The sequence below is a fragment of the Octodon degus genome, unplaced genomic scaffold (assembly GCF_000260255.1).
Source record: "Octodon degus isolate 3935 unplaced genomic scaffold, OctDeg1.0 scaffold00052, whole genome shotgun sequence".
Taxonomy (NCBI): domain Eukaryota; kingdom Metazoa; phylum Chordata; class Mammalia; order Rodentia; family Octodontidae; genus Octodon; species Octodon degus.
The window spans coordinates 8,602,058-8,624,859 of NW_004524628.1; the positions used below are offsets into that span (position 1 = coordinate 8,602,058).

General features: G+C 50.4%; 1 protein-coding gene across 2 annotated transcripts in view; it reads left to right on the forward strand.

Moving 5' to 3' along the window:
* The window catches only part of Tmem182 (transmembrane protein 182), a 43,514-nt gene that overhangs the window by 12,573 nt on the left and 8,139 nt on the right, over positions 1-22,802 (forward strand). Inside the window, exon 4 of one of the 2 annotated variants that reach the window (XM_004633202.2) lies at positions 12,064-12,201. The exons of the other annotated variant lie outside the window; for it this stretch is intronic. Within the exon in view, the coding sequence (XP_004633259.1) occupies positions 12,064-12,201 (138 nt within the window). The remainder of the gene's footprint in view (positions 1-12,063; positions 12,202-22,802) is intronic. 2 annotated transcript variants of the gene reach the window in all.

The following is a 22,802-nucleotide window of genomic DNA, read 5'->3' on the forward strand; positions in this document are numbered from 1 at the left end:
GGGAGCTGTGTCGTGTGCTCCCCCAGGCAGGAGATCCTTGGGAGCACAGCCTCGTGGCTCGGGGACAATTTGGGCAGGTGGATGGCTCACGTCTCAGTTTTGGCGTAAGGAGTCCATAGCAGTTACTCTTTTACCATATTTTGCTCTTTGAAGACAACTTTAGGGTTACAGGAATGCAACCAATGTGATTGTAAAATGGAGTTACTTTAAAAGAAGAGTGTATCAGATGCTTTTCCTAATACTGAAATTCGTTGTTCCACATTCGCCCAAGGCCGGGCCAGGGTTGACTCCGTACTGTTGAGGGGAGTGAAGCGTCTGGAGGAACGCAGAGTGCTGACGCATCTCCAGCACACCAGCGACTGTGTGATGTGAGGGTCCCTGTGACCGTGTGCTGTACTGCGTGGCCAGGGAGGGGGGCAAGTATTCCCGGGACGTCCTACCATAGCCAGCAGCACGGGACGCCAACCCCTGCACACCAAGCAGGGCGGGGCTTTGGGGACACTCTGATCTTTGCCACGATTCTCTGCTCCTTTTTTAAAAAATTTTATTTTAGGGAAGGGTCTACAGGGTGTCCAGGGTTTTACTACTAGATCAGACTCTCAGTGATCCGCTTGTTTACAGCCTCCCAAGAGCTGGGATTACAGGCGTGCGCCACCACGCCCAGTCTCAGTTGCTGTCTCAGTGCGCCTCGGGGGCGGGGTTGGCACAGCAGGCCCGGGGATCGCACCCCAGCTCCTGCCCCTGCCCCTGCCCCTGCTTGCAGGTGCTTTGTCCGCTGAGCTATTTGTCCGGCCCAATTCTCTGCTCCTCATGGGCACTTCCGAAGGGCTGGTCCTTTCCAGCAGAGAGACAGAAGTTCTGCGTGCAGTTCATTGTCGCAGGGGCACGCTGTCTGTCAGTCACTAGGACCACGTGAGGGAGGGCTGAGGTGACTGTGGGGCTTACAGCTCACCTTTGTGTAGGGAAGCGAGTGGGAAGCATGGAGGCTGCTGAACGGTTGGCTTCCACGGAACACAGCGCAAGCAGTGGTCAGGGCAGGGAGCAGGGTGCGCTGCGGCTGCAGAGGCATCCCGGCAAAGCTGGAGCGGTGGCCGCACCAGGGACAGACGCCCGTGGGGGCTGGCTCTTTGGCTTGGTGAATAACGAGTCTGACCCTGAGGATCATGCTTTCAGCTAAGGCTCCCTGACGTGAGCTGACAGCAGGCAGAGTAATAGAGAAGATGCACATGTGCGTGTCGGGCACGAAGGCCACTGCAAAGGGTGGGACCCCGCCCAGCCCGAGTCCCGAGCTTATGCGCCTTTCCTGGGGCGGGGGAGCTGAAGGAGCACAGATAATTTAAGGCAATGGTGCATGACTTTCAGGCAAATTCATTGGGCTTTGGGAAACTTCCAGTAGCCAAGGGCGAGGTCTGTGGGCTCTGCAGAGTAGCTAAGGGTTGGAAATAATTCTCTGAGGAATCCTGATGGGACCTAAACACAAGGCAGCACAATGCGAGAATTCTGCTCAGGTGTCCACAGGGGAGGGCTCAGTCTTTCTTCCTGCAATAAAGGGCTGTTACCTGCAAACTCAGGGGAGACCCCATGGCAACTCCTTTCTCCCTGGAAGGGCTGGAGTTACACAGGTGAGGAACTGTCGAAGGACAGTCTCTTCTGGAGCCTGTTACTTTCCACGCTTCATTAATTTAACATGCTCAGTACATCAGGGAGTCGTATTCCGGGGTGACACCCGGGTTCATTCGTCACACAGAAGCAACACGCAGAAGCTAGACACACGCCAGAAGGTACCAGTGACCTCCCTGCTGTGTGGTTTGTGAGAAGTCAGTCATCTGACACGGGACGGGCTGGGACATGCCAGGCCTTAAGGTCACAACGCAGCCGACACAGCGCCTGACTCTGCTCCTCCCCCAGCACCTGCTGCGGGCACGGGGCCGCCACCCAGGGGCTCTTCGCATCTCCGCGCTGCCCCTGCTGCCCAAAATGCTTCCCTGCCTTCCTTTGCGCCTTCCAGATCCTTGGCAAGGCCTGCCTGCGTGTTTTTGTCCCCCAGGTGGCAGGGTGGGCTCCACAAAGTTTTGGCAGACTTTTAATTTTTGATTCCTTATCTCAAATTATTTTACCTCTTCACAAAAATAGATTAGAAAAATGCAAAATTCTAAAAGAAAGGAAAGGCGGTATGGGATCACTTCCCCTCTCCTTTATCTGCCTTTCACGCTGAAAACACAGTCGTGCAAAACCCGACCGCGCACTTCTCCTTAGCGTGTTGGTATTAACACGTTGAAGCTCTGCGTGCCTGGGGGCGGAGGGGAGAGCAAGTTTCATTGAAGTGAATGAGTGATTTTTCCCATATAATATTTTGGAGAAGATTACCAAACTTTGGTCAAAAACTGTTCCCCCGGAAGAAGACCGCACGTTTCCGGTCTTCTCCACGCCTCCTGCGGCCACTCCCCTCACACCTGACTTGGCTGTGTTCTGCAGGATCTCTGCGCCGCGCGCCCCTCTTCTCCTCGGGCTCCTCCATCTGTGCCTTCCCCAGGGTGGGCTCTGGGTCCGGTCACCCCTTCTCTCTCGTCCCTCTGCAAAGTGCTGACCAGACCTGGTCTCCTCCTCTACTCCTGCGGGAACCGCCATAGCTGCTGGTGACAGTCGTCAGCCTGGGCATTTCCGTCCTCCTGTACTGCTTGATGGCGTTTATTACACATTCTTGATTTGGAGACACCAGCGATTGCTTATTTTACCAAAGTGCCTGATGCCAGGTAGCCCGCCCATGGATGCCGGCACCTGGGTGAGTGGGAGGACGGGAGTCAGCTGAGCTGCTCGTCATTTCTGTGGCTGCGCATCTCCGCTGCAAATGGAGGGTAACTACCAAGTCACCTTGATGTTTTCAAGGGACAAAACTTTCTAGTGTGGAACTGATAGAAACTGTGATACTTTGAGCCCCAAATACTTTGAGCCCCAAAGACTCCTGGATGAATCACAGCATTGTGTAAGAACTGGGCTCAAGATTTCCTGGGGAAATGTGAGTTCTAGAATGTTGGAACGGATAGCAGCAAATCATCTGAAAGACAAGAAAAGGAAGCGCCAGTGGCCATGGGATCTTAGCGCAAATGCTCGCCCCTGCGCAGCTAAGCCTGTGCTGTAGTGACTGACCACCGCCTGGCCAAAGCCTTGGGCACGCAGATGCCAATTTCATGTTCAAAAGAGCACCTCAAGAAAGTGGTCTTTCCACTTACTGTTATATTAAAGAGATTTAAAAACCAGGAAAAATGATACAGAATTTCAAAATAACATGATAGGAAATTAACGGTGGTTGTTATAGTATAAATTTTTAAAAAAGCCTTGTTAAAGATTTATTTATTGGGTACAGGGTCTCACTACTCAGCTCAGACTCATAGTGATCCTCCTGTCTCAGCAGTCCCAGCACTGGCATTTTAGGAGTGCACCACCGCACCATGTTTCGGTAGCGGGCAGGGCATGCAGAGGGCTGCAGGTCCAGCATGGCATGTGGTGCTGGGGATGGAACCCGGTCCTTGTGCTTGCCAGGCAGGCTCTTAGGCTGCTGAGCCATCTGCCCAGCCCAACAAGGGTTATTATGCTGTATATTGTTGCCTTCCAAGTAGTTGCTCAGATTACCAGGTACAGGTATGCAAAACTGATAAAACAGTATAAGCATTCACTGTTCCTTTCAATGAACTAATAGAAATGAGTAGTACAGTTTTCTTAGCTATCGTGTGTGTGTGTGTGTGTGTGTGTGTGTGTGTTCTCTTCCTTCTTTTCTCTTTCCCCCCACTCCTGTCGTTCTTTCCTTTTGAGTAGTTTTGTTTTTTTTTTTCCTTTTCCCTATATCTTTTGTACCTTTTGGGTCTTACTCTTTCAACAACCCTCCACAGGTGGAGTCCGTGAATTTGGCTCTCCTGCTGTATGTTTGGAGCTGGGCAGGGACCCTCCTAGGAGTCTCTGGTGTTCTTGGTTCACTTCCGGCCCTGCTATTTCCAGCCCAAGGATAGAATGTCGCCTGTCCCTGATGCTCTTACTAATAACTGTTAACATCCATTCCTTCACCCTCACTTCTCTTCCACAAGTGCCAGCTTCTCGCTCGTAGGGATCCAGGTGGCAACAACTTTGCAGCTTGTATGGGATTCATTTCCTCTTGCATGCCTTGTATCTTTATCTTGTTTTTTTTTTTTTTAATTCCCTTTTTAAAATGTATTTGGTACAGAGTCTCACTACATAGTTCAGACTCATAATGATCCTCCTGTCTCAGCCTCCCCAGCGCTGGGATTACAGGCATGTGCCACCATGTCTGGTCTCAGTGGCCAGCTCAGTGACCCAGCGGCGGGGCCAGTGTGGCATGTGGAGCCTAGATCAAACCCTGGTCCTTGCGCTTGCCTACGCAGGTGCTTAGTCTGCTGAGCTATACTGATGGTCCTGTGTGTTTATGAGTACAAGTTTGCAGTGTGTGATGACCACGTTCCTTGAGGGGAGTGAGTGGGTGCAGTGGCGTAGCACGTTATACCTCTTTCTGTGTGTCCTGCCCTCCCCTCGCCCTCCCCTGTCTCTTACTGCCTTCCCATTTCCACAAAATCGGCCTCCTTGTTTCTAATCATCTGCCTTCATTTCGCTTTTGAAATCATCTGTATCGTACTTCGAGATTCTCATCTAAGAGAAGCCGTGTGGTGCTGGAGCATGTGCCTGACGTATGTCCCTTAGCGCCGCAGTGGTCCCCAGGTGGTCTGTTTTCCTTCCTGTGCCTCCCACTTACCGTTCACGGCACAGTTCTGCTCCCCTGTGTGTACACTCCTTATCTTCTTTATCCATTCAGATATTGATGGGCACAGAGGCCACTTCCAGGACGTACTCTCAGACGTGGTGCGGCTGTAACAATGGGTGTGCGTGTGTCCTTGTCATGCAGTGTCCTGACTCTCGTGTGAGGGTGCCTGCAGGAGAGTGCTTGGGCCAAGCGGAGTTTCTGGTTCTGCTCGAACCGGTGCTGCCGGACTGGCGACCTGGTCAGGCCACTGTTGCACTCTGTGCCTGGACGGCTCCCCAGCGCTGCACATGGTCGCAAGCGGCGCGCTTGTCAGCAGCTGCCAAATCTGAGGTCTGTGATTGGTTCATGGGCCTGGCTGGGGCTGGGGGTGCGAGGCCTGCGCCGCCCTAGGGCAGCAGCCTGCACACAGCCTCACGGAGGAAGAGATGGCTTCTCTTGTTTCCTCTTGATTCCCTTCTGCCTTGCCTTGGCGTACATGTGTGTGTCACAGGAGGTTGACATACATTCTCTGAGTTGATTCAGAACATGGAGGTAGCCAGAAAGACACTCATGAAGTGTCAAAAAGACGCCTCCAGAACCGCACCAGAAAGTGCCAAGAACAGTGGGTAAGTATATTTGAAGCAAGGGGGCATATTTTGAAGGGGATTAATGGCATTGTATCTTTTATTAAAATTTTTAAGAATTTGTATTTAAACATTTACTGTTGATCACACCTTCTCTATCCTGGGAATATGAACACACCCCAGACACACACACACACACACACACACACACACACACACACACGCACGTCCACATGAGCACATATCAATGCTCGTAATTACCAGCTCACTCCATTTCATGATGTTCGCTGACCTCTAATTTTAGGTGATGTGTTTTCTCCATGAAGAATTCTTTTTTTTTTTTTTTTTTGTCGGAACCGGGGATTGAACTAAGGCCCTTGCAATTGCCAGGGAAGCACTTAGTCTGCTGAGCCATCTCCCGGGCCCTCCAGGAAGAATTCTTAACAATGATTCCCTACCCTCCCTGCTTGTCATTCTGGAATTTGGCCTTTCAGGTATTATCAAGATATGGACTCCTTTGACACATAGTTGAATCTAAAATTTGAATTTGCAACACACTTGATATCTTTTATCTTATGTGTATTTTATTAAGCTGACACATCAGGAATGTGGTTTGTGCTCCATCAGCACTCTTCCTGAACAAGCTAGATGATCTCTAATGACTTGAATTTTCCCTACAAATACACAACAGTGTACTTTGTAAGTAAAAATGGGAAAACCCTGTGCACAAGGGAAAACGTAAAACTATAACATGGTGTAGAGCATGTGTCATTGTTCTATTTCAGTGCTCCTGGAGCTGATGGCTGTCTAGGTCTAGTGTGAAGTTACGAAGTAAATGGCCAGTGCAGGTGACACTCTGAGGGCATGGCTTAAACTGGCTAGGAAAATAACGTCAGAATGAGCCTTTTAGATGACACCCATGTGGAGTCTCCCTCATTGCAGCGCCTGGCCAAAGGGCATGGCTGGGTCAGTCTACCTTATTTAAAAGAGACATAATTTAATTTCTTTAGGAATAGTCTTTAATTTTTACTTTTCATGAATTCAGATGAAACTTCATTTTAATTAACCCAATGAATGCTGATACAGATTACCTGTAGGTCCATTTACATCATAAATCTTGCTTCCTGTATCAACAGGAATTAATAAGAGGTCAGGATTGCTTAAGTTAAATACAGAATTGCACAAAGTGGACTTTTGGGGTGTTTCCCTTGGTATAGTCCACATCTGTCAGTGACGAGGCTGTATGGTGTTCGCAGGTTCTTGTAAATGAAAAAGGAAACAAATTCAGATTTCTCTGAGGCATATTCCCCACTAAGAGTGTGAAACAACAGGAAATATTAACCGGACAATAATATCTTTTCTGTCAAGCTACACACACGCACATGCGCGCGTGTCTAGGGATGGTCTGACTACGTGGTAGGGAATCCCCATCCTAGGTCATGGCATGACACTGTAGTTGTTAATGTCAACTGCGTCATTAGTAAGGATGTTTTATTTTAAGGTGGGCTCACTGATGGGATCCACGGCAGACGCGTTGGCAGGCCTGCTGCACAGAGCCACAATGCACACATACGTATTTTTAAAGAATATAAAATAGAGAACAATAAAGCAAAAAGCAGCATTAGAAATGATTTACGATTTTGCTAAACAAATAGGAATTCAGCCACGGTTGCTGCATTACATGATGCTGTCTTCAAATGAGTTGTTCACATTGCCAGATATAAACATGTGAGATTCATTTAAAAAAAATACTAATAAGAATTTACAAAAAATTCAAAAGAGGAAAAAAAAAATCAGAGTTAAAAAAATTAAGCACGAACTACTCCTTTCAAAAGACCAGCAGAAATTGACAATACAGCTCTCCAAAGTATTCTGCATATATACCCAAGTGTATCTTTCCCTTCTTCCATTCCTCCTTTTCCTCTCCCAGTTTTCCTTCCCATTGAGCAGTTTCTTTGTCTTTCACAGTACCTGTCGTACCTTTTAGGTTTTCATTACTCCTTCAAGTTCTCACACCAGCCAGATCATATGATGTTTGCACACGTGGATCTGATTTATTTCACTTCCTAATAGACTTCAGCTGCATCCATTTATCTGCAGAATCCTCAAATTCATCCTTTTCATAGTTGAATAGTTCTCTATTGTGTAAAAATACCACTTTTTTTTATCCATTCCTCAGCTGATGGGCATTTATGTTGTTTCCAAGATGTAGCTATGACTAATTGTGTTGCTATAAACATGGGTGCACACATATCATTGTGGTATGATTTCAGTTCTTTTGGAAAAATATCCAGGAGAGGAACACCTGACCTGACTGGGTCCTCCCAGTGCTAGCTTTTCGAAGAATCTCCATACTGATTTCCTTAGCGGTTGTACTGGCCTGGACTCCCACCAACTCCTTTTCCACTACAGCCTCTAGCAATTGTTACCGCTTGACTTCCTGGTGATAGCCATTCTTTCTGGACTTCGCTCACGTATTATCTCAGCTAACCCTCACTGTGAACCTGTGGAAGATAGTGCTTTCCCGTCATAGAGCCTAGGCCTGGCTGGGTGACCCCTCAGTGCACAGGGGAGCCTCGGGACCACCCTTGGCTCCCAACGCCTGTTCCTGCAGTTCACTTCATGTTGAAGCTTCTCCGAGGGTCTTAGTTCTAGTGTAAGTAGTGACCAGACTCTACCCAACTCCACACACCCCTTCTTCACCGTGGCCAGACGTCTTCATTCCGGAACCAAGACATGATGCCTGCAAAAGCTGCGTAACAGTCAGCTAGGACAACAGGAAATCCAAGGAACGATACAATAGGCTTGGAGCTATGCTCTGCAGAGCGAAGCACAGGCACGAAAATCAAGCCCATGGGAGCAGCACTCAGGAATCTGACCTGGAGGCTATGTCCCTGGGGCCAGGCCCCAGCAGCCAGCCCTACCCCTTCGTCTGAACTCATCTGTTGCCCTGCCTTCTGACCCAGGAGTTGTAGTCAAAAGTCAGCTTATTTTGCTGGAGCAGAGGGAGGACCAGGCCTGGCTGCTGGCATGCTGGGGCGTGTTTGCTCCTGGTGTGCTCTGCCCTTGCCTTCACCGTGTGTCGCCTTTCTTCCAGCCGCACTCCTCCCCTTGTAGACATTTACTTTGCCCTCTGTGCTTTGTGCATAACCTGACTTCTCATCCAGAGTGCTTGACTTGGACTCATCCTCACGTGGACGGGCCCCGCTCCCAGTGCCCCATTCAGCTTGACCTGCACCACCCTCCCACTGTTCCCCAGGGATCCTCTGGCTTTTCCCTGTCACCTCTTCAAACATGGCCAGAAGTTGTGGGCCCGTGAGCAACATCAGCTGCCTTTGTGTGGGCTGCTGCTTCCATCTTTTCATATTGTAAGTGTTTAGGATTTTTTTTTTTTTTTTTTTTGGAAGGATCTACAGGGTGTTCAGGGTCTCACTACTAGATCCGACTCATAGTGATCCGCCTGTTTACAGCCTCCCAAGAGCTGCGATTACAGGCACGCGGCCACCGCCTTGAAAGCTCGTGATAACCCAGCATCATCTGGGGTTGGCACCATTTTCTGATTGCCCGTTCCACTGAGAATCTGTCAGCGTTTCCCGGCTGCTGGAATGTCAGGTAATTTTAGGTTTATATTCCAGTCATCCTTGTGTCCTGTCACAGTTCTCTGGAGAATATGGATTTACTGCTGCTCTAACAAGTGGTGGGACTTCTCAGTCTGTCTTTTCCTTTCATGGTGGAGATTCCAACGCCAACTTCTTGTTGCAAAGCCCTGTGTCTATCCTGTGTGGTGTGTTTGTGGTGTGCTCCTCAGGACCTGCTCTGGTCCTCGGCAGCTTTACTGTGGTTCAGTTCTCTAAGACTTTTGTCTGCTCCTCTGGGCATTTTCTGTGTCAGTGCAACTTGCAGGTGAGCTTTGTGCTGTGTAGCTTCCAATGAGAACTCCAGAATCTTTTTTCCTGCTCTCTCGTGCTGGATTTCCTTCACACCCTCTGGCTGCTGTGGCCCCTTTCCCAGAGTCTCAGGCTAACAGGATTGGATTTTTCTTAGAGTTTTGTCCTTCTGCAAGGTGGCAGTCTATGCAATTATGCCACGGAAGAAGACAGCAAGACAAAAGAGAAAATACATGACCTGGATTCCTCCACTGTTTACACAGCGAAGGTCCCTTCTCTTGCCTGAGGAGCTGTATTTAAAGCTGAACTGCAAGCAGGACAGAAAGGAAAACAGAGAGAGAGAGAGAGAGAGAGAGAGAGAGAGAGAGAGAGAGAGAGAGAGAATGAGAATGAACATGAGGCTTTCCCTCACTGTGGCTTTTAGGGAGCCCCTTTACTGGGGCTGGGGCCATAATAGCGGATTTCCTGAACTGTTTTTTCTGTTTGCATTTTCTGCACAGTTCCTATGTTGGCCAAACCTAGAAAGAAAATTTAGAAAGGGTAAACCCTCCAAACAAAACAAAACAAACCCAAAATCATAGAAACTGATGAAACTGACCAGTCTTTGCCGTGAGGTCTGACTCCCCTCCTCAGCCCACTCCTGAGGCCTTGCTCCGTGCGCGGGAGTTCCTACTCGTGTCCAGGTTTCCTTGTGATCTAGGAGTGGCCGCTGGGCTTTCCACTCGGGCTGCTGCTGTGTGTTTCTGCCTCGCTTTCTATAAATGAGAAGGATGAAAATAAAAAGTGCGAGAGCCCTCTGTTGTGTAATGAACTCTGGAAGGGCAGGGATGGCCGCCGTTTGGTCCACCGTCTCTTGCTCACAGTGTACACTCGGAGCTGGCTTTAAGACAGTTGTCCCTTGGTGTCCATAAAGGATATGTTCTGGAACTTGGGGTCCCCAAATCCACAGATTATCAAGTTCCTTGTACAAACGGTATGGAATTTGGAGAGAATTTGTGTACATCCTGCTGCATAACTAACATATTAGGAAGGCTATATAAATCATTGTTATACCACACTGTTTAGAGCATACTGATAAGAAAAATGTCTGTACCTTTGCATTACAGGTGCGGGTTCCTTTGCAGTGTTTTCTTTCTCAGGCTGACCACATCCCTATAATAGTACCCATGTATTTGGATACCCAGTGTGTTTCTTTGTGCTGTGTTCTCCGCCAAGCCTGCAGCTGCAGGATGCTCCCCAGCTGGGCAGATATGGAAGCCTCCCCAGTGGCCGGGGCTGGTGCACAGGCAAGCCACCCTTTCCTCCCTAAATGAAGGGTTTAGCCACGCAAAATCCCCAGCTTTCCTTTTCCGTTTGGCTGTGGTGGCTTCTCTTGTCCACTTCTTCCCTTCGTATCAGTCAGGGTTTTACTAGAGGAACAGATGTAACACAAGGTGCACAAATGTATAAGACATCACATGACGGGCTTATGATGGTCAGCCAAGGTCAGACGAGGAAGTGTGCAGAGGCATCTGCACTGGAGACTGAAGGATCCAGTCCAAGGTCTGGAGCTCCCTGCAGTGCTCCATGAAAGTCTACGTCAGGGGGCCGATGGGGCTGCAAGGCAAGGCTGATGAGTGTACCCCAGAAGGCTCAAGGATCCAAGGTGGAGGCCGACGAGTCTGCCCTGGAAGACAGGCAATGACTGCAAGGACCAGAGCGCCTCCAAGGAAATGGAACGCTCTGTCGTCCTTCCTCAGTTTCCTTTCCTATCTTTTCAGCGATGAGTCACTCTAGGATGGGCCTCCATGCCCTGGGATGTGGAACTACTGAGCTGAGTTAGTTTTAGTTAAGCTTTTAACACTTCTCAAGTTGACATAATGGATCACCCTCTACACCTTCCCTCCTCTTTTCTCTCAGGTTCTAACAGATTGACATTTTTCATTTTGGAAGCTTGTTGAGAAACAGAATTCTTGGCTTTTCAATAAAGTTTCTTTATTTGCTTTAAAAAGTTGTAATGTTTTAGCAACCTCCAGTTGACTCCCATGTGTTGCTGTGTTTTTCCCATTACACCACGCAGCATTCATTTTAGTGTGGTGGCCTTAGAGAAATGATGAATTTGTTTAATAGATTGGTAATTATCCAGCACAAAAAATGATCATTAAAATTCCTTTTCTTTTGATTACTATATATCACCAAACCCACAGTCCATTTATCACCAGCTGCTTCTATTAATTACGCCTTGCTTGTCCTTGACTGAGGGACTCCTGAACTGCTTATTGGGACTTTAAGTATAAATATTAATTGCAAGAGTTATTTCTTAAGTTCATGTGATAAAATTTCAGACTTGCTTAGCAAGTAGAGCTGTGCAAGCTTCATTTATGGTTTTGCCAACCATTTCTTGTTGCCTTAGAATGCTTTCCATTGGGCCGTGAGCTACCTGGAAGTGTCCTTTTTGGTTAGGGGCTTGGGGTGATTTATTGGTCATCTGTCAGTGGATCTCTGGTGCACAAACACCATCCTAGTGGAAAGCACAAGGTAATTTTTGTAAGTAATGTGAATGCTTTTTTTTTGAGCCTGGGTTTTGTGTGGAAAAGGTATATGTGATCTTCCTGGGAAGAATTCTGGGGATTCCCACTTACAAGATGGGAAATCTGGTCAGAAAAATAGACTGCAGTGTGTTAGGTATGTGTGGGACCCGAGTTCCAAGCACCTGGGCTATTGGAGGTTGCCAGGATGGGTGATTCTGAGTCCGTGTTCATTGGCTAAGACAGTTGGGGATGTGGGGCAAAGTGGCTCACTGGGCCAGTTGGCTGTGTCCCCAGTCTAACTGTGTGTTTCTCTCCTGCTTTCCCTGGGCCTCCAGTTTACCGTGGCTTCTGGGCAGTGCTGATGCTCCTCGGGGTGGTGGCTGTGGTGAGCGCCAGTTTCCTGATCGTCTGTGCTGCCCCCTTCTCCAGCCAGCTCCTCTACAAAGTCGGCGGGGGCTCCTACATTGCTGCAGGTATGTGCCGAGCTGAGGCTGCGCACACAGCCCCGGCTGTCTCCACAGCTTCCTGCTGCCGGTTCTGTGCGCATCTCTGCTCAGTGTGCAGTAGGGGAAGGCACCAGCTTCCACACTCAGTACTGGGCAGCGCTGCCTCCCAGCTTTCCAGAGACTCCCAGTCCGCAGGCTCACCATGGAAAATGCTTCCATTGCAGGAGTGAGAACGCTGAGATCAGAGGGGACAGGCCCACGCCCAGCTCTGGGACAGCCCCAGTCTCTTGTTCTCTTAATTTTCAATCTGTAAGATAGGGGCAGTAACACGTCTCCCCATAATGTTATCAGGATATAGGTGTGCTTTTTGTATACCCTTAAAAAGGACAACCCTATGACCATATTTTTATAAGCGTATACTTGTTATTTATCTATCATAAGCATAAGCATTCATTTTCTGTACTGTCCTTCAGTTTTCTGCTTATTTCTGTATTTTTCACTTATGTAGTGTGACAGGGTCTTGTCATGTTGTTAAGTTGCTAAGTTGCTTGGACTTGTGATCCTCCTGCCTCAGCCTTCCAGAGCGGTGCGATTATCGCGATGTGCGGCTCCACCTGACCCTGTTCTCCTAACTGCGTTCATCTGTATGAGCTAAACGTGTTCTTCTGTTTAAACATGCATTTAGTTTAGTCAGCGTTCCCAACGGCCTAATTCCTGATGAAATGATCATACTACAAATAGAAAAAAATGATTGGAATATACACAACTCGTGAATTGTAAGGGTTTTTTTTTTTTTTTTTTTTATTTAGTTAGGAGGTGAAAGTGACGTGACTCCCACGCAGATACAAGCACAACGCTATTCTTTTTAAAGGGAACAGGCAGAACCTTGTAAAGTGGATGGACTTCCGCCTATAGGGGCAAGTGGTCCCGAGCTGCGCTAAACGGTGGCATCTGAGCAGACGGACAGTGTCCAGCATCGCTGTGTGACAGCCTCGGGGTGTAGAGGAGTCTGACGGAGACCTTCCTCGTCTTATAACCTTGGCAAGGACAGCGCCGCATGCTGCCCGCCAGTGTTGTAGTGGTCAGTTAGCAAACGGTAATGCTGCGCTTAGTTCTGCGTAAGGAATACAAGAAGGCATCAAATGTGGATCTTGTGTGACGGAGTTAAAAAATCCCTGGGGGAAAAGCCCGCTTACCTGGTCTGTCTTTTTATTTCAACTCTTTTCTCCTACTGGGATTGCCCTTGGAACTCAGAGTTCTTAGTAGAGCAGTTTTAGCGGGACAGACGTGACCCGCGCAATCTGTGCGCGCTTTGGACCCTCCGTTCGCAGACTGGCGCGAGCGGCACCCCTTCTGATCGCGGAAGATTCGGGGCCCATCGCAGCGCGGCCGCCCTCTCTTCGGCTCCTCAGCTCCTGGAGCCCGGCCCTCCTGTCTCGGCGGCGCTCTTCTGCTGCCGCAGAGCTCGGGCTGCGCGGCTTCCCGGCGGCTCCTTCCGCTCAGATCTTCCTGATTAGAAGGCCTGGGACACCGGCCCACTCTGCCTCCCAGTGCCTTCTCTCGTAAGTCGTGTTTCGCTGCCAGGCTCTCCCCTTGTTTCATCTAAAGTCTGGCGAAGGTGCATCCCTTCAGGGTCCTCTCAAAGAGAAGAGCGCACTGCCCTCTTCTAAAATGTAAGGTCACTTATTTCTTCTCGGTGCCCCGCTTTGGGTTTTACTCTCAGTTCATAGTAAAGGGAATGCGTAGGGGCAGCGGTAGGAAGCGCTAGCATACGATGGGTAGCAGGATTGTTTTACAAGTGCTCGGTGCTAGGTTTGGTCCTACTGGCAGATTTTGTGCGTTCTCTATGTGTGGGCATTTACTGCTACCGAAAATTAAATGTTGTTCAGTTTTTTGCTTTACAATTTGTGCAAGAGAGTAGTGCAGCCAGAGTTTATCTCTGGCAAGGTAGCGCTTCTGCTGTGGACTCACGTAACCGCGCAGTGGTTTCTTCATTGGCGACTGCCCTGGGGCCTGCGCTAAGGGACCCGGGTCTCCTTCCCTGGAATTTCAAGTCAGAGGCCCTGGAGCTCTGAGGTGTCCAGGGCTTCTGGGAGCCCACACTGAAAATTACTGAACCAGTTATGACGCATTCTTTAAGGGTGATTTTTAATTTCTTTGATGGCACAATTCTTTTTTTAAAAAATAATTTTATTGAGAAACAAATAGAAATGAGACAGTTTCAAAACCGATTAGTAGGACAGTTTCAATAATTAATAATTGCATATTGTTATCTTCTTAGTGGTTATTCATAGTACATGATGCAGACATGATGTCCTGTCCACAAACACTATTAGAACAAATCTCTCTATTCATTGAATTAAGAGGAAGTAGACATATATCTATCCTATTTTGAATATACAAATACAAAATGGTCCTTCATTTGTATCCCCCTTTTTTGTTTAGTTTTGTCAATTCTGTATGGTTTGTGTGTGACTACTTATCTAAGAAGAGAGGGAGACAGAGAGAGAGAGAGAGAGAGAGAGAGAGAGAGAGACAGACAGACAGAGACAGAGACAGAGACAGAGACAGAGACAGAGACGCAGAGTGACTGTGCTACCTGAGATACAGTATTACTATGCCCTTTCTATTTGGGGCAGGAAGCTGGCTGCACTCAGGGCTGGCACTGTTTGGCTGTCTACTGGCTTCTCCTACCATCAGACATGATCACAAAGCCAATAACATCCTTCAGCTTGAATACCTATTGACCAAAGGTTTTTTAAAGTTTTATCATGACTGTTACAGACGTACACTAATAGTGCAAATAGGCAGTTTCTCCCCTTAGGATGGGAACTGACAGTTATCTTGCTGAACTCCGGGGAAAGCACAGAATGTTCTTCTTGTCCTGGGACTGCCAGCCAGCTCTTGGTCTCCGGCACCAGCTGGGACCCAGAGCCAGGCTGACAGCTGTGCAGGGCACAGATTGATTTGAATTGAGGGTCTGATGCTCTCTTCGGTTAGACCTGGTGTTTTTGCAGCAAGGGGCCCCAAGTTGTTGTGCCGAGCACCCCAGGCTTTCCTGGCTTAGGGCTCACCTCCTCCCCACCCGTCTACCCCTTGGTGCTTGCCCTGTGCCCACTTTCTGCCCAGCAGGGAGTCAGGAACAGGAGTGGGGTGGGCTCAGGTTGCCTGCTTTGTGGATGCCACAGATAGGCCTGGATTGTACTGGGACAGATGGCCTTGGAGAGGGCCAGAACACATTCCAGACGCCCTGACGGGGCATGCTCTTGAGGCACTGGCAGAAGCCTGTTTGGGGCATTTCACACTTGGCAGAAGGACACTGTGTTGCAGCTGATGGGGGCAGCTGGGGTAACCCTCGGTATTCCCCGGGCTGGCCAGCAGGCCTAGAGCCAAAACAGCAGGCAGGTGCTGACCTTGGCCTTGCGCTCGTGTTCAGGCTGGGCAGCCAGCTTGTCCAGGGAGCATTAGCTCTGGGCAGAGAGGATGGCAGTTGTCAGGGCACGAGTACCCTGAGCCTGTGCCTCAGGGAGTTGTCCCCACCCCCACAGGCCCGTCAGCTGCGGGGATTCTTTCAGAGTGGCCTCACGTGGAATGCAGACCCAAGGGTGGGTTCTGCACTCTGGCAGAAGCCCCAGCTCTGGTTTTACCACATACTGGATATGACTGGAAACCAGCAGGCTCAGTGATCCCCCCACTCTGGCAAGATTCTCCGTAAGATAAGAACTCTGTTGGACAGCTGGAGCAGCCAGAGTCCTGGCTCATGCCTGTAATTCCAGCACTGGGGGACAGAGGCAGGAGGGTCTCAAGTTCAAGCAGAGTGTGGGGGTGGGTAGGCGTGGGGGTATGTAGGCGTGGGTGGGTAGGCAGGTGGGTTGGCATAGGGGTGGGTAGGCGTGGGTGGGTAGGCGTGGGGGTGCATAGGCATGGGGGTAGGTAGGTGTGGCAGGGATTTGGGGCTCTGTGGACAGAGCTGTAGTGGAGCTGGAAAACCCTCAGTAGGAGCTTACACCAACACAGCATTTGTGGCGGGCAAGGAAGCCTTGCAATGCCCGACAGAGAGTAACGCCACCATCTCACCATGGTTCTGTGGCCCATGGGATGCAGGACAAGCCATCGAAACTAGTGCTGGTTCCTCCAGCTCGCAGGGTGGATGGGTAGACTGCCATCATGAGCCGGGTCGCCTGATCCCTAGCAGACTAGAGTGACTGCTGAGGAGGGATCTGTGGTGACTCCGAGCTGGGTGGTCCTGGCCCAGGTGGAGGAGGATGAGGAGCACAGGAGCAAAGATGCCCTTGTCACTTTGTCCTTAGATGCCCCTGGTTGCTTCTTCCACATGCCTGTTTGTGTTCCTTGTTCTGTTACCCCAGGGCGTGCTCTTCCCTTAGGCCAGCTTCTTCCTGGGCCACGGGTGACCACAGCAGTGGAGAGGTCATGTGCACTGTAATTCCTGCCTGCAGGATGGAGGCTGAAACCACTTCTCCCAGGAGGCTCAGTGACCTCACCTGCTCTGGCAAGATGCTCTATAAGATAAGAGCTCTGTTGAACAACTGGGGCAGCCAGAGTCCTGGCTCATGCCTGTAATTCCAGCACTGGGGAGGCAGAGGCAGGAGGGTCTCAAGTTCAAGTCATGCCTGGCCAGTGTAACAAAAATAAATAAATAAATAAATAAATAAATAAATAAATATATATGGGGCTGGGATGTAGCTCAGTAGAGCATCTTTAGGTTCAATCACCAGTGTGGCAAACACTAAATTAAAACAGAACACCAACAAAACTAGGGAAGAAATAGGGCCATGGATATGAAGAGAATAAAAATTCTCATCTCCAACAGATGAGACTCACTTGGAAGTGGGGCTCCTGGGTGGATTTTCTTTCTTTCTTTCAAAAGGTGAGAGGGTTTTGCAGTGGATACGGGCAGGAGCGTGCAGAGAGGGTGGGAGTCCCGGTGGGGAGGGCTGAGGCGGCGGCCAGCGCACGCGCTTCTTCTGCACTTGGGCCTCCCTCACCCACACTCCTCACCACATATCCACCTTCCTGCACACGCATCTTCCTGCACACACATCTTCCTGCACACCCACCTTCTTGCATACCCACCTTCCTGCACACCCGCCTTTCTGTACACCCGCCTTCCTGCACACCCACCTTCCTGCGCACCTGCCCTTCCTGCACACCTACCTTCCTGTACACCTGCCCTCCCTGCACACCCACCTTCCTGCACACCTGCCCTTCCTGTACACCTGCCTTCTTGCACACCTGCCCTTCCTGAACACCCGCCTTCCTGCACACCCGCCTTTCCTGCACACCCCTTTCTGCACACCCACCTTCCTGCACACCTGCCTTCCTGAACACCTGCCTTCCTGCACACCCGCCTTCCTGCACACCCGCCTTCCTGCACACTCACCTTCCTGCACACCTGCCCTTCCTGCACACCCACCTTTCTGCAACCCACCTTGCTGCACACCCGCCTTCCTGAACACCTGCCTTCCTGCAACCCACCTTTCTGCACACCCACCTTCCTGCACACTCGTCTTCCTACACACTTGCCTTCCTGCACACCTGCCCTTCCTGCAACCCACCTTCCTGCACACCCGCCTTCCTGTACACCCTCTTTTCTGCACACCCGCCTTCCTGCATACCTGCCTTCCTGCAACCCGCCTTCCTGCACACCCATCTTCCTGCACACCCACCTTCCTGTACACCCTCTTTTCTGCACACCTGCCTTCCTGCACACCTGCCTTCCTGCACACCCGCTTTCCTGCACCCCCGCCTTCCTGCACCCCTGCCTTCCTGCACACCTGCCTTCCTGCACACCCGCCTTCCTGCACACCCGCCTTCCTGCAACCCGCCTTCCTGCACACCCGCCTTCCTGCACACCTGCCCTTCCTGCACACCCGCCTTCCTGCACACCTGCCTTCCTGCAACCCGCCTTCCTGTGCACCCACCTTCCTGCACACCCGTCTTCCTGCACACCCGCCTTCCTGCACACCTGCCCTTCCTGCACACCTGCCTTCCTGCACATGTGTCTTCCTGCACGTGCACCTCCTCTGTGCCTGCTGCCCTAGTGCTGGAGCTGCAGCTGTAAGCAGTGCTTGCCTGGCCACACCAGGGATGGATGTCAAGGAAGGCTGGGCTGGGGGACAAGGACCTAGCTGGCCTCAGTGGCCTTTCTCCTGCCTATCACAGAGCAGGGATGATGTCCTTTGACACAAGACTTTTGACATAAGATGCTAGGCGGGGTGTTAGAACACCCACGTTGGAGTCTGAAGGACAATTCCCCATGGCCAGTACCAGCATCTCGAAGGGGTCGCTGCAGAAACACCAGCATGGTGAGGTCCCAGCCTCCTGCCTCAAGAGGTCCCACTCAGTGCAGGCAGTGGGCTCCCAAGAGAACACACAGCTCAACTTGATTCGTGGCACCTACAGCTTCCCCGAGTCCAGGGTGCCCAGCTCTGTCTGGTGCTCTGGAGGGTGTAGGAGGAAATTCCCACTCATGAAGACCTCTTCCTCCCACACCTGTCAGCCAGGAGCGCTTCCTGTGGCACAGGTCCTGCACAGACGTGACCAAAGCCCAGCCGGCAGCCGTGCCTCTTGAGGCAGGCAGGAAAAAGCCACAAAGACTTTCCATTATGAAAAACACTTTCTCCCTCAGGTTGTCTGAGGAAGCTTGTCTTCTTGATGTTGCTTTTCAGCTGGGGTGCATGCAGTGGGCCCCCACAGTGGCAACCTGCCACGCCATTAGGGGACCAGGCCCTAGGGAAGAACTCCAGAGGCACTTGGCAGCCTCGCCGGGGCTGGAAGGAAAAATGCAGGGGAGCCATAGCTGCTGTCTCCAGAGAAAGCTGTGCTGTCCTGAGTCCTGTCCCCCATGCTGGCGACATTCTGGATGGGTCCCAAGCTACCTTCTGCTCCCACAAATCTAGGGAACAAAAGGCCAGCTCAAAAGCTCACAAAAGGCCCGTGAGGATTTCCCAGAGACCCTTGGGCTTCAAGCTTGAGTGCGCTTCCCCACCCTCTCTGTATAGCACACTGTTCTGAGAGTGAGGGTTACAGGCCTGGAGCTAAATGCTTCAACTCACGGGGCACATTATGGGCCGTAATTTGTCCTCATTAATTTCAGGGAGTCTTCGGATGTGTAAAACCACACCATTCCCACTGGCCTATAAATAAAGTGTCTGCTCTGGAGTTAGGCTCAGCACCAGGGAAAGGCAGACTGGGCTCTCACATGCTTTACGCTGCTTCTCCCTACTGCGGGCATCACTAACACCCACTATTTGCACAGTGCGGGAGGGGATTTAATCTCTGCAAATATTCCTTTGCATACCACGTTTAACCCCACACAGTCACTTTGCTCAGAAATAATGAGTAGCAAGGGCTGGGGAATATTGTAAATAGCTTCTTTTCCCTTATCATAACAGAGAAGTAGAGATTAGTAGAGGTTCACCTCAAATACTGAACGAGGCTAAGAGAATGTTCTAGAAAGAATTTCTGTTCACTCCAGGGCTGTGTGGAAGGGTGGGACCCAGATTTGCTGGGCTGAATGCTGAAGGCAGGAAGTGTCCTTCCCCTGAAGGGACACAAGGCTGGGTCCACCCCTTCTGTTCATTATGCTTACCACTGTGCCATGGGGTGCTTGGTGACAACTGGTCTGTGGTGGTTGTCCGTGGCCCTGATTTCCCTGTGTCCCTTCTTGAGACTCAGGGCTGGGAGATTCCTTGGTGAGTTGATTCTTCTGCTTCTTGGCCGGTCGTGGTCCCATGAGGCCTGCTGAAGCTCTAGAAGACTTCAGAGAGACCTGGTGTCTGCTAGGCAGCGGCAGGCATTCACGCCGAGGCGTCATTGTAGGAGCAGGGATGCCTGCCTCACTCCTCAGGCACCCTGTGTCCGAATTGTGGCTCTCCCTCCCTCTGCTCCTTCACACCATGACATCTGCATTATTTCAGCTTACCATGGAGACAAGTAAGGTGGGGAGAAGGGACCTGCTTGGGCTGAGGCTTTCTAGCCATGAGCTCTGACACGGGTTGGGACCAGGCTGGCCAAAGTCCAGGCCCGTGCTTTGAGCTGCAGCTTGAAACTCAGTTTTGTGAGTAAACTGCTCCTCAGTGTAAATTCAACTCTTCCTCTCAGGTTGTCCCCCAGCTCACTGGGAGAGCAGCAGAAATCCTCTCGATCATTCTCTTAATAACTTTCTCAAGAGTACTAAGCATATAGACGTTTAGTGCTGCCCATTATTATGCCAAGTGAAGCAAGTCACAGATGTCGGGAAATCCAGTGCACAGTCCATTCCGTGAGTTAAGTTGGCCAGATGAAAACATGACTCTGGGAAATGAGAGGAAGGAGGCGATCCACGCAGCTCGGAAGAAGCGTAGTGAAGCATATGTCGGGAGGAGCGTGAGAAGACGGCGGGCGGGGTGACCGCAGGGACTGTAGGCGGAATTCAGGCTCACAAAGCGCTGGATGAAGATGAAGGGAAGACACATCTGAGGAACTGGAGAACAGAGCGGGAGCCGAGGATGCTGGCCTTATTCCACCGGCTAGTTTACAATTTCTGAAAAACACACACAAAACAGCATAAGGTTATCATAACAGAAAGCTCTGGAGAGAAAAGGGCTGGCAAGATAGCTCAGTGGTTTAAAGTACCTGCTCAGGCAAGCTTAGGCAAGTGCACCAGCCCCACCATCAGGGCAGGCTCAGCTGGCCAAAAAAAAAAAAAAAAAAGAGAGAGAGAGAGACTGAACTTTTGGGGCTGAGGAAATAGAGTGGTGTAAGCTGCTGCCTGCAAGCACAAGGTCCTGACTTAGATCCCCAGTACCAAAATTGAAATAAATATAAAGGGAAAGAACTGGTTAGTATAGGATAAAAGGCACTCTGTGTTATTTTTGAGAGCATGTAGCTTATTTTCCCAGAAAGAGTGCCTCGTCTTTAATGGGTGCAGTGATGCCGAGGAGATGACTTTGAACACAGGTCACCACGGAAGGACAGGTGTTGTTCTCGAGCAGATGCAGGACCAGCACACTGCAGGTCGGACTCTCAGACTGGCCCCTAAAGCCAGGCAGCCTGCCTCGTACCCACGTGGGGCGGCATGTGCGGATGCCCTGTGCGCTGAGAAAGGCCCGGCCTGCAATGTTGGAGGTTCCTGAAATATTTAAATTACGACATAGGAAAAGGTTTGCAAGTACTGTGACATCTTCACTCCCTCGCATCTCATATACAGTGCTCTGTGCTCTCTCAATATGTACGCAAGGAAAAGGGTCCTCTTTACCGGTCTGTCACCGAGCTGTCACCAAGATGCCGTGGATGTCTGAGTGTGTGCCGCTGCTGACCGCTGGGAAGGCTCTTTTCCCTGTAAACTCTCACCTGTGGTAGAGTCTAAGTTATAAAGTAGGGATAGGAACCGACTAAGAATAGCTGCTGCTGAGTTAGAATAGCTGGAGCAAGAAGTAGTAACAGAAGTTATTTAGGAAGTTAGGGATTATTTAATTAGGGTAGCTTGCCTTTACTACTGTATTTGCATCACAGTTGACTTCAGACAGCTGCGGCCTCAGAAAGCACAGGGGGCAGCACTGCCTGGGATGCAGGCTGCGGGGTCGCGCCCCTGGTGAGGCCGGCTTTGCCTCTCATGCTCCTGGTGGCTCCCGGAGGGACGCACAGCGAGTTTGCACGAGCACTGGACTTCTGTCCCAAGAGGAGAGGCCACGTTCTGCAGCACATTGCCTGCTGCTTCCCGGTCTAGCGTGTTCTCGATGGTTGCGATATGGGATCTTCGGCCTGCAGGTTTCCCTTAAGCACCCAGGGGCATTTCTCCTCCGAAAGCAGTCCTAATAAAGGCGGGTCCTTGCCTCTATTTCATAGATGTTTCTTTTACAATTAAACTTCAGAACATCCGCTCATATGTCATTTTCTATGTTTCAAGTAACATAAAGTGGAATAAAAGAGAATATAGAAAATGAGAGCAGCCACGCAGCGCAGCCCAGAGCCCTTGGCCCTCAGGCAGCTCACCCATCACTACGTGCCACTGCGCCACTGACAGGAAGTTGTGTTTAAAGGGCCATCATTGAGGAACATAATCCAGGGAATCTTGAAGACTGGTGTCCTGGGTAGGACTGAGCAGGCTGCCCTGGTGCTGGGGTGGGGTCAGGGTGACGTTTGTGGCGGGTGTTCTTCCATCCCGGCTCATCCCATCCTGGAGATCTGGCAGTGTTCAATCAGCTTGATGCATTGGGGGCACCATGAAAAAGTTGTGTTGCCCTCTAGAAAAATTGAGACAAACACTGGCCCATCATTTCAAAACTCTCTCTATAAACATTACAATGTCACAGAGAAATGTATTTGTAGAAACTTAATTTTTGATATTCCAAACCTGTAGCTGTCCCAGTGTCCATCAGTAGATGAAGGGACCGGTAGGCTAGCCTTCTGTCACACAGTGGAGCATAGCTTGGCAGTAGAGGGGACAGCTAACAGGAAGAGCCACAGGGAACTTGTCAGTCTCAAGTGGGAGACAACCCATGGCACGCTGTTGGGATTTCACTCGTGATGTTCTATGGGCAAAACTGAGTTTTTCCGAGCAGCTCTGGGGTGGGGTACATTTCATTTCTCCCAGGTGTCTGTGCTGTTGTCCACATTTGTCAGAA